General features: G+C 45.0%; 1 protein-coding gene and 1 long non-coding RNA gene across 2 annotated transcripts; one reads left to right on the plus strand and one right to left on the minus strand.

Moving 5' to 3' along the window:
• Positions 1-209: 209 nt before the first annotated feature.
• On the minus strand, positions 210-3,020 carry CAVIN3 (caveolae associated protein 3). Its single transcript, XM_001164205.8, has 2 exons — positions 1,347-3,020; positions 210-828 (listed from the first exon to the last, which is right to left on the minus strand). Exons 1-2 carry the CDS (start codon positions 1,728-1,730, stop codon positions 427-429), a joined length of 786 nt encoding a protein of 261 aa, XP_001164205.1. The 5' UTR covers positions 1,731-3,020; the 3' UTR covers positions 210-426.
• LOC104008403 (uncharacterized) lies at positions 2,310-15,675 on the plus strand. The gene is made up of 5 exons (XR_010147123.1): positions 2,310-3,086; positions 4,919-5,026; positions 5,229-5,370; positions 11,567-11,791; positions 14,941-15,675. It is a non-coding gene; the product is annotated as an uncharacterized LOC104008403 (long non-coding RNA).
• The last annotated feature ends 807 nt before the right edge of the window (positions 15,676-16,482 follow it).

The raw sequence follows: 16,482 nt of genomic DNA on the forward strand, positions 1-16,482 counted from the left end.
CAAAACTGCAACTGTGTGTTCCCATGAGGAAAGTGTTTAAAGAGCAAGTGGTCAGAAGGATATTTCTATGTGTCACTGGAGGCTAGAACCCAGGACTCCGTGGAAACTGGAGAAATCGTACAATGATTCCAGGTTCCAACATTTGTCTTATTCCTTGTAACTGCCTTCCCACATCCAACCGCTTCCCCATCCCTTCTCACGGAGTCTGGTTCGGGTGAAATTACTTTTATTGATGGTGAGCGCAAGCAGGTGTGAGTGACTGCACCTCTTTCAGAGGACACAGGACTGGGCTTAAGGAAGGGAGGGCCAGAGCGCCCGTCTTGGTGGATGTAGGATTCGCTCCTTATTAGGGCGTGAGTGCTACATTCTGAAAGGATTTATTTTGGGACAAGGCACAAGCACAGGGGAGGCAGGCAACACCAGCCCTCAGGCTACACTCTCCATTTGGAGCAGAGCTTCTTCGGCAGCCCCAGGTCTCCCGGGATCTTCCTCGGTGTCCTGCGGAGGCTCTGGCTCCAGCGTGGGCTCCAGCGCAGGCTGGGCTTCCGGCTGGGCTTCAGCGCTCCGGCCAGGCCCAAGGCGAGGCGGCTTGACCGGGGTGGGCGGTGGCGCTGCAGGGCCTTTCCGGCCCGAAAGGGCCCTTCGGAGGCTCTGTACCTTCTGCAATCCGGTGCGCCGCAGCCGCTGGGCCCTGGACTCCACCGGCTCCTCGTCCGAGCTCTCTCCAACTTCAGCCTCCAGCTGCTCTGGGCCCAGCTCGGACTGGTCCGCCGGGCCCAAGGGCTCTGGTGCCTTCTGGAAAGCGCTGGCTGGGACTTCACCCTCCTCCTGCATGTGACGGACACAGCACTGATCCTGGCAGCTCCTTACCCCCAGCAGCCCGAAACTCACTCCTTAATTACACAAGGGAAACCTTTTACCTCCGCAGCCAGAGTCTGGGGGGAAAGGCAGGCGTGGGAAGGTAAGGGGAGGGAAAGCTGCGTGCGAACTGCAAAACGTTGTAAAGTAGGTGAGGCCTGGTGAGGGGCGAGAAGAGGATAGTGCCCGCAGTCACGGAATGCCCTTTCAACCACCGTTATTTTAGGGATTGGCTGGGACTCAGACCAAATTCTGCGGACGTGGCCTGAGCTAGAGCTGGGCGGGCTTGGATTGGCCAGGCGGGGCTCAGGCGTGAGAGGGAGGGATGGGGCTGGGTCTTGGGAAGTGGGTGCGGCTCTGTGAGTCTGTTCCACAGCAACAGACGGCGGGAGGGGTCAGGAATGTGGGTGTGGTAGGTGGATGGAAGCGGGGAGCCCCCAGCTGGTGGCCCAAAGGCCTCGGATTGGGGACCGTTTGAGGTCACTGACCTTGAAGAGCAGAACGTGGAGCTTCCCGCGCGCCACCAGCAGCCCGTGGTTGGCCTCCAGCCGCTGCACCTGGGCTGCGCGGCGCACCGCGCGCTCTTGGGCGGCGTTGGCGTGCGAGCTCACGCGCTCCGCCTTGGCCAGCAGCTGCGCCAAGGTGTTGCTGGTGGTGTCGTGGCTGCGACTCAGAGCGCCCAGGCCGCTCTGGATGCGGCGCACGGACCCTGCCAGGCCTCCCTGCCTTCGAGCCAGGCCTCCCTGCCGCTCCCGCAGCGTCTCCAGCATGGAGGCCAGCTTCTCCAGCAGGGTCACCACCGTCACGGCGTGCACGGGACCCCCCGCCGGCGCCTCGGGCACAGGCCCCGGCTCCAACGCACTCTCCCTCATGATCCCTGACCGCTCTGCTCCGTCTGCCTGCAACTGCTGGCTGCACTACGGTCAGGGGCCTCCTTTCCCTGGCTCCTCCCCAGCTCCAGCTGTGACTCAGGCAGGCGGAGTTGGCCTTCTGGGGCGGCGGGAGGGCGCGAGGGCGTGGGGATGTTGGCAGCGGGGTCTCTTGAAAGCGTTTCGCCTTCCGCTGTCCCGCGCCGGGGGCCTGCTGGGAAGCCTGTTGGCCCCAAATCGTTCCCCTGCAAACCCTCTCACTCTGAGTTTGAGTTACCCTCCTCCGCTCCAGTTCCCTGGTGTGCCTGTTTCAGGTCTCCTCTGCAAAGGGCGAGTCACGGAAATTTTTATTTCATGCATCTTAGTGGGCGCAGAAACTGTGTTGGCACGGCAAAGAGATAACCAGAGGGGCCTCCCACACCAGTGAAGATTGTATTTTTCGTGGCCCCCAGGCTGGATGCAGGCGACAGGGAGGCCCTGGAACATTCTGCTTAGAGATCGCGAACTGTCAAGGCCCGAGGCCCCGCTTTGTGACTTGGACAGGCTGCTCATTGTGGGCTGGCGGGCGGGGCATCCTCTGGTGTTTTCCTAATAGTCATCACCAGGGTTTAGCCGCAGGCTTCGTTTCCTGCTTCTTTATTTCGTCCTCTTGGGTAGCATTATCTGGTTTCTTTTCTCTAGTTTTCTGCCCTCTCTTTCTTTGGGTTTCACTGGTAAATCTCAGCCGCCCCGGCCCCAGCACCCAAGCTTGGAGGATAAGCAGGACATCTTCACCTCTTCTTTTAAAATCCTTAAAAGCGTTAGACTAGGCACTGGTCTTTGCTTTGATAGAGGTTACTTGGGCTCCTGCCTGACTTTTTTTTGCTTGTTTGTTTGTTTCTTGTGTTCTGTGGAACTGTGGAGAGTAAAGATTTGAAATTGCTGCTACAGAGAGGGAGAGAGTGGGCATGGAGGATCCAGTTAATGCTGTGGATTGTGAATTTCTAATGTCAGCAGTTCGAAAAATCCCATGCCTTAGCCGGGCGCGGTGGCTCATGCCTGTAATCCCACCACTTTGGGAGGCCGAGGGGGGAGGATCACGTGAGGCAGGGAGTTCCAGACCAGCCTGGGCAACATGGCAAAACCCCGTCTCTACTAAAAATACAAAAATTAGCAGGGCGTTGTGACACACGCCTGTAATCCCAGCTACTCGGGAGGGCTGAGGCAGAAGAATCGGTTGAACCTGGGAGGCAGAGATTGCAGTAAGCCAAGATTGCTCCACTGCACTACAGCCTGGAGGACAGAGCAAGACTCCATCTCAAAAAAAAAGAAAATCCCATGCCTTGTTTGTAGCAATACTTGGCAAACCGTCTCACAAATGCAAGTAATCCATTAATCCTGATGATCTCTCTCCCTCTTCCTCTTCTCACTGAACCTGTGAGGGCCACTTGATGACAACTGTGGAAGAAACTTGTGTCACTCTGGAAATAGTTACATGGGCCTGAAGTGCCACAGACGTGGGCAGCTAATGCCAGAAATCTGGTAATGCTAAGCTGATGGCTGATTTCTACAAATACAAGGCCATAAGCCTGACCCCTGCTGCTTAATACAAGAGAAAATAAGCTCTCTTGGGAATCTGGTGGGAATCACCATCTCTTCCAGTGAAACTGCATTTACCCAGAGAGATCCATCAGGGATGTACCAGTTAAAATGCTTTCAGACTGAGGGAACAAAAACTCAATTCAAACAGTACTTAGTAACAGGAAACTCAATTCAAACATAATTGAAAAAGAGGATTGGCAGAGTGGTGATTAAGTGTGAGTCATTCACAGCTCCAAATCTGGTTTTCTACAGTTCTCTCCACTGCTCAACTATGAGCCCCATCCCGCACCTCTCACACTCCCCCATGTCCCCCACACACCCCCTACCCATGTGTATGTGCCCACATACGCACAGGTGTCAGCTTCATTCCAGGCCTCACAACTCTGCACAAGATCTAAAAAAAAAAGGGGACCATCTTAAAATTTAGGACATTTATTTCCCAGAAGCCTCCCAGAATTTTTACACTTGCCTTCCACTGGGTTACATGGCTTTTCCAAATCCAAATTCTATGGCTACAAAAATGACATGCATTGATGGGTTTAGGCCTATGTTCCCTAACCAATCACTGACAAGAAATCTAATAATTGGCTTTTGACAAGTTAGATCAATTCTGAAGTAGAGTAGATTCAGCTTCCCCAGGAGTATTAGGGTGGTATGGGAGGAAAAGTGGATATCTGTACAAAAATCTGGGTACTACTGGGAATGGATATTAATATTACAGGAAGCCTATGAAAGAATCACCAGCTTTGATGAGTGGGGCTAAGGAAATTCAGTGCATTTGGAAGTAAGAAGTACTTGCATAGATACTTGGATAGATTTGGATAGATTTTTTTTTTTTTTCCTGAGACCAAGTCTCGCTCTGTCACCCAGGCTGGAGTGCAAACGCGCGATCTTGGCTCACTGCAACCTCCGCCTCCCAGGTTCAAGCAATTCCCCTGCCTCAGCCTCCTGAGTAGCTGGGATTACAGGCACGCGTGACCACGCCCAGCTAATTTTTGTAATTTTAGTAGAGGCAGGAGTTCACCATGTTGGTCAGGCTGGTCTTGAACTCCTGACCCCATGATCCACCCACCTTGGCCTCCCAAAGTGCTGGGATTACAGGCGTGAGCCACCGCGGGATTTCACCATGTTGGTCAGGCTGGTCTTGAACTCCTGACCCCATGATCCGCCCACCTTGGCCTCCCAAAGTGCTGGGATTACAGGCGTGAGCCACCGCGCCCAGCATAGACAGATATTTTTTTTAAACCTGGTAATGAAGTGGCATTGTTGTCTGGAGTAAATACCCGAGATTGGTTGTGTCACAGCTATGGAAAACTAGGACATGGACACACAAAGAGGTTCAGAGCAGAAGTTGAATAGGCAAAAGAAAAAGAAGAGCTCTCTGCAGCAGAGAGGGGTCCCAGAGAAATGGGTTGCTGGTTCCACAGTGGAATGCAAGGGATTTTATAGATGACCTTAAGGAGGCAGTGTGTCATTTACATAGGGCACAAAAGATTGGTTGGACCAGGTGTGTCATTTGCATACAGCTCAAAAAACTGGTTAGGGCTAGGTATGCCATTTGTATAGGCACAAAAAAATGGCCACCCCCACCCTAATCTTTTATTTTGCAGATGGGTTCTCTACCTGGCCAGTGCCATGTTGCCTGTTTCTTTACTGTACCTGTGGTGACAAAGAAAAGGGAAGATGGAGCCTCCATGTTGAACATACCTGGCCCCCAGGTAGCCCTTTTCTATTGACACAGCTGCCGGCATTCACCCCTGCAGGCTTCCAGCTTGCTTATCTATGTTTGCAGCTTGATTTTTCAGGCTGTTCTTTTGTTAGAAAAGAAATGATTTGGGGGCTGATTTTTGTTAAAAGGGAAATTCTGCTGAGGACTCTTTTGCCCTCACTATCTGCCTAATTTTTTTCCATCTCCTGTAGCACTAACTCCCTCTCTGGATATGTGGAACAAGGAGGACCTTAAACTTAACAATAGAGCCAGTGATGGTTCTACCAGTCTCCCCAAAGCCTCAAGTTTAAAAGCCATATGAACTGGCTGATAGTGGAAAATGGAAGCCATGAGGTAAGTAAAAATAACTTGGGGCCAGCTAGAAGAATGCCTGAGTCAATAAAGCAGAGATTGACAGAAACTGTAGTAGAGTGACCTTGATTATAAAGTTTCCAAGGAAGAACTGTATTGCAGTTTCCAAAAAGGGTAAGAAAAGAAGAAAACAAAGATGCAGAATGATGCCCTCTGTTCAAAAATAAACTTACGAACCTTAAAATTTTAAAGGGTTTATTTGAGCTAAGAACAGTTCATAAATTAGGCTGCACTCAAGGCCAAAAGAGGTTCAGAGAGCTCAGCTGCAGCAGTGTGGGCAGTGAGCTTTTATAGGCTGAACATGGAAGTAAGACAAAGAAAATATATTTGATTCATTAATATGGAAATTCCCCTAGTTAGAGGTTAGTTGGTGGTTTCTGATTGGTAAGGTCCCTAGTTTTCTTTTACTTTTTACACTGGGCTTTGGTTTGCTTATGTAGGAATCAAATGTAGTAGAGCCATCTCAGCCTGATGGCTTCCCAATTAAAAAACTTTATAACACCTCTAAGGCAGTGGTCTTAAAAATTTCTATTCTTAGCCAGATGCGGTGGCTCACACCTGTCATCCCAGCACTTTGGGAGGCCAGGGTGGGCGGATCACCTGAGGTCGGGAGTTTGAGACCAGCCTGACCAACATGGAGAAACCCCGTCTCTACTAAAAATACAAAATTAGCCAGAGATGGTGGCACATGCCTGCAATCCCAGCTACTCGGGAGGCTGAGAAGGGAGAATTACTGGAACCCAGGAGGCAGAGGTTGTGGTGAGCTGAGATTGTGCCATTGCCCTCCAGCCTGGGCAACAAGGGTGAAATTCCATCTCAAAAAAAAAAAAAAAAAATTCTCTAAACTAGGGGTGTGGCTGGCATCTACTCTCTCATACCCCATGGTATGGACATGAAAAGTGGAAACTTATTGTCACAGGTTGCCTTTGTCCCCAAAAAGATATATTTAAGTCCTAACCCCTGGTGCCTATGAATATGACCTTACTTGGAAATACAGTCTTGCAAATATAATTAAGATGAGGCCATAATGAAGTAGAGTAGACCCTTAATCCAATATGACTGGTGTCCTTATAAGAGAGGGAAGAGATACACAGGGAGAACACCATGTGACAACAGAGGCAGAGATTGGAGTTAGCTGCCACAAACCAAGGAATGCCCCAGAAACTGAAACAGGCAAGGGAGGATCCTTCCCTAGGAGCTTCAGAAGGAACATGCCCCTGCCAACACCTTGATTTCAGGCTTCTGCCCTCCACAACCATGACAGAATAAATTTATGGGGTTTTTGGCATTGATATTGGTGTTTTTGAGACAGAGTCTTGCTCTTGTCGCCCAGGCTGCAGTGCAATGGCATGATCTCAGCTCACTGCAACGTCTGCCTCCCGGGTTTGAGTGATTCTCCTGCCTCAGCCTCCTGATGAGCTGGGACTACAGGTGCCTGCCATCACACTTGGCTAATTTTTGTATTTGTAGTAAAGACAAGACAGGGTTTCACCATGTTGGCCAGGCTGGTCTCAAACTCCTGACCTCCAGTGATCCACCTGCCTTGGCCTCCCAAAGTGCTAGGATTACAGGTGTAAGCCACTGCACCCAGCAAAGTTCTGTTGTTTTAAGCCACCTAGTTTGTGACTTTTTTTGTTTTGGTAGCTCTGGAAAACTAATAACAGCTTTGATTAATCAATATCAGTATTACAGTATCCCATTACCCAGGATGCTCCTGCAAATGGCTTCCCCAATTATGTGAAAGTATTAGAGTCTCTGCAGGAAAAGTTAATAAAACCTGAAGACTCACAGTAGAACATAGACAAACCAATAGTTGCCCAGATGTAATAAGTCTTGCAAAAATTAGTGGAATACTATGGTAGTTGAGCTAACAACTGCTTTAAAAAACTAAAAGGTATTACCCATCCTGTTTGTCAAGGGTTCCATTTATATACTGGCCCATCCCCTCCCCAGAGCACAGCATACTATGAGGAAGAGTTGGCTGTACTAAGGAGAAACAAATCCATTACACCTTTCATCAGGCCTGGGGCTGTCTGAAATATATCTGCCTAACAAAGATCTGCTTAAGGGTGGCCCTCTGTCTCTACCTATTCAAGAACAGCTGGGTGCTCCTTTCGCTTTAAGGAAATCTCTGAAAAAGACAGATCAGATCATAGTGCCTTAGATGGTATCATTCTGCATCTTTGTTTTCCTTCTTTCAGTTGCCAGGTGCCCCACTATATGAAGTTGCCAAGATCCCCTAAAACAAAAGTGGCAAAGGCACTGCCATTCTTCACATCATACCCAAGAGGATGAGTCTGTCCCACTGGGTTCAGAGACCATCCACCAGAAATCCAGCAGACAGGGATTACCTAGAATAGTAGTGCTTAAACTCAGGACAGGTAGTGAAACATGTAACACCTCCTACTGCAACAAAGAAGAGGGAGGTGTTAGAGTCAGCAAATGCTTCACCTTGGAATTTTCACACACTCTATATCTTGAGTCCTCCAAAAGGCTGCATACTTTCAGTAGGATTGAGAGAAGCCTCAGTGACTAACCCTGGCAAGTTACAAGCCACAGTATGGTCAATTCTATCCTTTGGGTCCTACAAGTCAGAAAGAAAAATGAGACCCTGAAGTCTCTGTGATTTCTACCTCTTCCACCAAGATGATTTGTCAGGGAGGGAGGAGGGCAGATCCTACAGGGGAAAATACAGCATAAGTATTTAAGATTTTTGACTAAGGAATGCTTTTAGCAGCTGAGAATTGTACTGCTTTTGAAAAACAATTGCTGGCTGATTACTGGAGGGGAATAATAGTACTAGAGGAGAGACTCAACAGAGGTTGCTGAGTGGTTTTGTGAATTGGAACCCTTTGTCTCACGTAGCAATAGAGCTTAACAGTCTTTGATTATTAAATAGAAAAATCAAAATCTAAGAAAGGGTGAGAGATATCTATGTGAGCTCATTACAAAAGAAATATCCCTGACCAGGACCCTCACTTTCATCTGCCCAGAAAAACTGATGCATCCTCCAGGCACTAACCTTTAAATCGAAAGTAACAATGTGAGGCACAGACAGAACCGCTCATTTAACAGGCAATGTGCCTCAGTAGACAGGCACTACCTTCCACCCTTTGTCATAGACATCCTGTCTACGGAAGAGGTAAAACCATTCCACACAATGAGGGAGCTCTGTGCCCCTGGCAATTACAATAGCTATAAGTTTGAGGCATCAAGGAAGTGAATTTGTACTGACTCCAGAAATCAAAATATCCAAATGGATGGAAGATCTCGGAATGGTATATTATGACCAGTAGGCTTAGGGATGCCTTTTATAGCAAGAATCAGACACATTATTCACTCAAATGACTATTTTTGTATCTCATATTTTAGTGTGTTGAATAGTGTCTTAGTCCGTTTTCTGTTGCTATAACTGAATACCACGGGCTGGGTAATTTATAAAGAACAGAAGTTTATTTAGCTGAAGGTTCTGGAGGCTGGGAAGTCTGACAGCTTGGTGCTGGCATCTGGTGAGAGCCTTTTTGATGCATCATTACATGGCGAAGGCATCATATGGCGAGAGGGCAGGAGTGTGCATGTCAGCTCAGGCCTCTTCTTCTTATAAAGCCACCAGTCCTATTTTGGGGACCCCACCCTGTTGACCTTATCTAATCCTAAGTACCTCCCAAAGGCCCCACTTCCAATCAACATATGAATTTAGTGATTAAGTTTCTAACACATGAAATTTGGTGGACACATTTAAGCAATAGCAAATAGTGTCCCCCCAAAAGATACGTCCAAGCTCTAACTCCTAGTACCTGTGAATATGACCTTTGCAGATATAACTACATCTTTGCAGATATAATTAAGTTAAGGATCTTGAGATGAGATCATTCTAAATCAAATGCCTGGTGTACTTATAAGTAGAGGAGAAGCCACAAAGACACAGAGAAGACTGTGCTGTGAAAATGTAGGAAGAGATTGGAGGGCAGCCACAAGCCAAGGAATACCAAGGATCAGAAGCTAAGAGAGAGGCATAGAGTGGATTCTCCCTCAGAGCCTTCCAAGAGTGAGTGGCTCTACCATACTGATTTTGTACTTCTGCCCTCTTGGACTTTGACAAAATACACTTCTGTTGTTTTAAACCACTTAATTTGTGGTAACTTGTTATGGCAGACCTAGAAAACTAGTACATATATAGACACTACCAAAAAGATTAGGGATAGAAAAAACAATTTAAAAGCAAGTAAATCCATCAATATGTCATGGATGTTTGTTTTGGCCAAGGCATACTGGGTGCATCAGAGCACCAGACACCTGAGATAAGAACTAGGTTGACCCAAGCTCACATTGTGAAGTATGTAATTACTGCTGGAGCCAATTGTCAGGATGTAGGAGTTTGGGCTCCTTCTGCAAAAATGCCCTGGGACATTCCAAGAGGCAAAAAAAAAAAAAAAAAAAGTCTGGAATTACTAAATAGACTCTATTGAGTTTCTTTCTGTAATCTGAGGAATTCAGTGGGCTCTGCCAGCAGGGAAGCCTTGCCTGGGTTTGAGTTTGCATTCTTAGGCAAATCACTGAGAAGCCACCATCAAAGGACTGCAGCCCTCCACCTTGAGCTAAAGCCTCTAATCCAGGAATATATTTTACCACCCATATGATAAAGGACAGGGCAGATCATTGGAGGATGATGTGCCTTACCTCTTACCTGGATTGAGAGAGAGAATGAACCACTGAAGAGGGGCTTGGCCATGATTCCATGGTCAGTAATTCCAGATGGGTGGTGACTTACAGACTATTGTATATAGCTAGAGCCCTGCAACAACTTTTGTCTTAGCATAGACATTCCCCTTTGTATCTGGGGCTGAGCCCAAGGAAAAAGAAGTCATTTTTAGTCATCCAGTATCTACCACAACTGGGAAATAATTTGATTTTTATAAGATTTAGGCACTACATTAGTTAAATGGTATTTAGTTATGAATTTTATTGAAAAATAACTATCATTTGTTTAGTGTCTAAAGAATAGATAGTTGCTAATCAATTCAACCAAGGAAAGGAAAGAAGTGAGTCTACCCTGGGTAAAGAACAGCATTGCTCTTCCACCCCATGCCACTTTAGGGCAATTGACATGGTTTAGCAACACTGCACAACACAAATTACCCTACCGAATATTTCTCATCTTATTTGGATTCAGTGGATTTTAGAAGCAGGACAGAAAACTGCTCAGAACCAGACCACATGTACAACAATCCATTTACTAAGCCAGCCAGGGAAGGCAGTAGAGAAGAGTTTGAAAGAGTTAAAATGTTTTAATAGGTCTAAAAGCTTACTCACTTAATCCAAAGGTGAGAATGATTCCTGAGATTAGTAGACTTGTTCTTAAGAATGGTACCTCAACTTTTTGGCACTGAGACCCCCATCCAGTTAAGTGTGATCATATCACAATAATCCATTGAGTCCCCCAGAGATAGTATACAGTGCAAAACCAGGGTACTGCCTGCTGTTCAACTTGCCTGTCTATAGGAACTGCAGATTAATCATGACTCCTTATTATTGTGTGGATTTGGATGAAGGAAATATTGATTGTCATAGGTAGGATTAGAGTTTAAGATACTCTTTTTGTCACCAACTGGCATTTAAGTCAGATGAATGGGCTAAAGAGCAGTAAGCAAGGCACTCCTGCCCATGAAGAATGCAGAAGACTGCTGCAGTGCCTGGACCTGGCAAAAGAGACCAGAAGGGAAGAACTAGCCTTGGAGTCAGGTCTCCAACCAAGTAGATCTGTCAGAGATTGATTTGGTTGGGAAGCTAACGGAGGAGGAGGAGTATTGTAAGTAGCTGAAACCATCTAATTGATGTGGGCTAAAGATGATTTAGAGAACTAAGAAAGGAAAGAGAAGGAAGGAAGGAAGAGAGGGAGGGAGGTGAGCAAGGGGAGGAAGGAGAGAGAGACAGAAAAGAAAAGAGAAGAAAAAGAAAAGAAAGAAACAAATTTACTCATGTATACTTCCACACTAAAACTTGTAAAAGATATTGAAGCAACCATATACTTACACAGCTCCATCTATAATGGGAAAATTTATGGAGACAGAAAAATGTAATGTTCAGATTGTACTGTACTTTCAAAGGTTGAAAAGCGAATCCTCAAAGGAAAAATAGAAACTACTCTTGAACTTGTTGGGATTTGAAATTTCCTCAGGAAATCAGATTAGAGTACTACCTGGTGAAGCCTTGAGGACCTACCAAGAAAAGCAAACTTGGATCTTTGCAAGGTTAGAAGAACGAATGGGATCCAAGAAAAAGACTGGTCATATTCAACGGCTAAGAGCGTTGGAGAAGGCCTGTGGAGTCTCAGCAGGTCAGGTCCATGACTCATGAGTAGACACCTGTGTTTCTACTGCCTGGTGCCATAATCATAAACAAGGTGAGCAGGGGCAAATACGATCCTAGTTCAGTACTATTCACTATAAATATAATGTATGTAATTTAAAATTTTCTAGTAGCCATATTTTAAATTTTTTTTAATGAAATTAACTTTTAAAAGATATTTTGTTTAACTCAGTATATCCAAAATATTGCCATTTTAACATGTAATCATATTTGTTAGGTATTAATTAGATATTTTACATTCTTTTAGGTCTCTGAAATCTGGTATATATTTTATATTTATAGAATATCTCAATTTGCATATTAAATGTTCATTAGAAATGATAGCTCTATGTTTAGACTTTGATAAAAGAAAAACTTCAGCCAAATTAAGTTTAAAGGAGTTTAATTGAGAATGAATGATTCGCGAATTGGGCAGGCGCCAGAATCACAGCAGATTCACAGAGACTCCAGGGGTGCCTCGTGGTCTGAACAAATTTATAGACCAAAAAGGTAAAGTGACGTACAGGAATCAGAAGTGAGGTACAGAACCAGTGAAACTGGTTACACTCGGCATTTGCCTTATTTGAATGCAGTTTGAACATTCAGTAGTCTATGAGTGGTTGAAGTATGGCCCCTGTGATTGGCCAGCACTCCGCTATTGTTACAGGTGCACCCCACTAAGTTAGGTTTTCAATTTTATCTGACTATTAAGCTAGGTTACAGTTCATCTACCAAGACTCAAATATGGAAGTACAGAGTCCTTCTCAGGCCATATTTAGTTTGCTTTAACACTTCATAAAATTTATAGTTACATACCCAAGTAATTCCAAATATACTTAAAAGTTTCCAATAACTGAATCAAGTATCAGTTTTTAAATTTAAATTTAAACTAATTAGAATTGAATTATGTGGGATATGGGATGAGAAGAGAAATCAAGAGTTAATCTCTGCAGGAAAGTGGGCCTAAGGTTCCCTTATTTGATTGATGTTTGTATTTTTTTTATTTTGGTAAAAATTGACTCCTGTGTAGACAGTAGAGTGACAGATGAAGAGCTCAATCCCACATAGAAATAAAAGGTGGAGGCCGGGTGCAGTGGCTCACACCTATATTCCCAGCACTTCAGGAGGCTGAGGTAGGCGGATCACCTAAGGTCAGGAGTTCAAGAGCAACCTGGTCAACATGGTGAAACCCTATCTCTACAAAAATAGAAAAATTAGCCAGGCATGATGACAGGTGCCTGTAATCCCAGCTACTCGGGAGGCTGAGGTGGGAGAATTGCTTGAATCCAGGAGATGGAGGTTGCAGTGAGCAGAGATCACGCCATTGCACTCCAGCCTGGGCGACAGAGCAAGACGCCATCTCAAAAAAAAAAAAAAAAAGAAAGAAAGAAAAGAAGAGGTGGAATTAATGTCCCAAGGCTCTAAATTTCTTTAGAAAAAAGAAATAGTCCTCCATCAAACTGAGCACATTGCTGCCTCAGGCAACTGGGCACTGAGAAAGTGCTCTCTGGTCTAGAGTTACTGACTCACATCACAGAGCTTGGACCAGTTGTTAATCAGTTCTTGAAGATGGGGGAGGAGATAAAAGGTGACCCTGAAGTTGCTCCCCTCACCATCCAGCCCAGCTTTTTGGACCTCTAGATCCTTCCACCCTCCTCTGTGCCACCTATTTGCTGATTCTACCCTTTTATATATGCAGTCAATCCTCATTATTCATGGATTCAGCATTTGCAAATTCGCCTTCTTACAAAAATGTATTTGTAACCCCAAAATCAACACCCGGGAGTTTTTGTGGTCATTTGCAGACATACACAAAGGGGCCAAAAATATCAGTTGCTCAACAGGGAATATTCCCAAATGACATCCAGTAAGACAACTCTCTCCCTTCTTGTTTCAGCACTGGTACTGTAAATATTAATACGTATTTTTTTCACGATCTATGTAGTGCCGTGTTTTCAATTTTTGTGGTTTTTATTGGTGATTTCACTGCTTACTGTGGCCCCCAAGGGTAGTGTTGAAGTACTGTCTGTTGCTCCTGAGCACAGGCTGTGACGTGCCTTAACAGAGAAAATACAGGGGTTAGGTAGGCTTTGTGCAGACACAAGCTATAATGCTGTCAGCTGGGAGTTCAATGTTAAAGAACCAACAATATATATTAAATAAGGTGTTTTTGAACAGAAACACATATAAAACTATGTTATGTATTGATTGGTTTATGAAAATGTTATGACTATGGGATTGTAGGGACCTAACTCTGCATTTTCCGCAGAAGAAATGGTTCAGTGGTCACTAATTCGGTGTTCTCAGCAATTTTATAGATTATAAGTACAGCAGATAATGAAAATTGACTATGTATATACAATTTTAGTGCAATTTTCTGTTTTTTCAACTTATAACCCAGGTATTACCTAGGTCGCCCTTTGTTCCTTAGAAATCTGAGTTTGGACCCTACCAATTCTATTGCCTTTGAAAGTCTAAAGTTCTCCAGGACAGGTAGAGGCTGCTCTACCTGTCCAGGAGAACAGCCAAGAGTGAGCCAAGATCACGCCACTGCACTCTAGCCTGGGTGACAAAGCGGGACCCTGTCAATAAATAAATAAATTCTCCCAGAAATATTTGCTAATTCCTGAACTCTATTTAAAAAAAAAGAAAAAAACAAGAAAAACAAAAACTACTGCCTTCTACCTCCTTCCCACCCTGGCCCTGGAGGGTAGCTACTCTAGTGATTTCTAACAGAATTGATTTTTGTTAGACAGTAGTAAGCCTTTCATGTGTACTAATTAATCCTCACAATGACCCTCTGAGATGGGCAATATTACTATCCCATTTCACAGTGAGGAGATGGGGAAACAAAGAGATTAGATTACTTCCCAAGATCACACTGCTGATAAACAGCAGGGCTGGGATCCAACCCTGGCATCTGCTCCTTAGGCAAATAAACCATGTTAACCAAAAATATCACAGCGGCTAGAGAAGCAATCTGAATCCAGTGAAATTGGAATTGTTGAAAAAGAAACATTCACTGCCACATAACTATTTGCATATAGCTTCACATACTCTTTCAATTTATTTCTCACTTGCTACCCAGTGAAGGAATCAGGAGGATCAGAGAGGAAGAGGAATATGCACAAAGGCCATAACTCTAAGTGGCAGCATCAGGGTTTGAGCCTGGTCCAAATTAAACTTCATCTCCATTTCCCATAGGAAGAAACTGAGGACAGGAGGGGCCAAACAAGTTACAGTTTCATCCCTCCAGAGAGCCAACAGAGTATTTTGCACGAAGTTGAAGCTAAACAGGTATTATGTCCTGTCTCTGGACTGAATGACTAGATGCTACTCAGCTTCTGAACTAGAGGAAGCCTGGGACCTTGACCGCACTAATGCTGATGACAGCGGATTTGCAGGTGGCTAGAGGTACCAGATTTAGCAAATAAAAATATAGGATGTCAAGTTAAATTTAAGTGTAAGATAAGCTACGAATACCTTTTCTAGTATTAGTACGTCCCATGCAATATACTAGAAATGTTATTCGTTATTTATGTTAAATTTAATTTTATTAGGGCATCCTATATTTTACCTGTCAATCCAACCCATGACCTAAGCAGACACTGTAGAAAAACAAAAGGAGAATTAAGGAGATAAATGAAACACAGGGTGAGCTGAAAAGAGGTGCTCTGTGAATTTGAGGGTCCAGTAGGAGCTGACTTGTAGGTACTTGGTCTGTTTTGATGCCCACAACAACCTTGGGGAAGGGGCGGAATAGCAGAGGGGTAAGCTCTCTGCCCCCCACCAAGGTTCTGCAGGACACCAGGGCTTTTATCAGCACCCCTATGTTCACATCCTGGCTGTACCCTCCTTGGTTGTATATACTCTGGATAATTCACTTAATTTAAATCTTGCTGCTTTTATAAAATTGATAAAAAGTTAATAGTGACACTGATCACACTGATGTCCCTCAATGAATTATCAATATGTTTTTTCTTCCCACCTATATTCTTTATTGAACTCTGTTATTTTTGATCCTGGTCTAGAGTAAGCATTATGCCCATGCAAGAGTGAAATGAAATTTTTAAAAATAATTTTTTAATGTTTTCTGAATGCTGGGTGTTTTCAATGATCATGCATGACTGGCAGCAAAGAGGAACGAGGATGGATTCGATAAGGTGCAACAAGTCCTGAACACACACAGAGAACTGGCTGTGAATCCTGTTTCTGCCACTCACCACTTACTTGTTGGGTAACCTTAGCCACTTCATTTATCCTCTCTGATCTTCAGGCCTACCTCATGTCCTCCCCAAAGAGATGGTGGGTAAGAGAGAACTTTGCAAAAGGCTGCCAGAGCATAAATAGGTCTTATGACTATGTAGCAGAAAAATGGGACCTCAAAGAGGAGAGAGACCTGCAAAGCGGGGGACTGCTGCCATTCTTTGAGTAGTGGCTCAAAATATTTCCCCAAACTGTCCCCATCTGGTCAGGATGCCCCACAGCCTTTTACTAAGATGGTGTCTTCATCTAGCCTCAGCCCAGCTGCAGTACCTTTCTGGAACTCCCACCACTGATGCTCAAGAGAAGAGTGTAAGTTCAAGAGGGGTAAGCTCTCTACCCACCCGCTCATCCACAGTCCCTCAGACAAGCATGCAGATACATGCTTTGGTTGGTTGGTTGGTTGGTTTTGTTCTGAGACAGGGTCTTGCTCTGTTGCTCAGCTGGAGTGCAGTGGCGCAGTCACAGCTCACTGCAGCCTTG

Source organism: Pan troglodytes, chromosome 9, assembly GCF_028858775.2.
Source record: "Pan troglodytes isolate AG18354 chromosome 9, NHGRI_mPanTro3-v2.0_pri, whole genome shotgun sequence".
Classification (NCBI taxonomy): Eukaryota; Metazoa; Chordata; class Mammalia; order Primates; family Hominidae; genus Pan; species Pan troglodytes.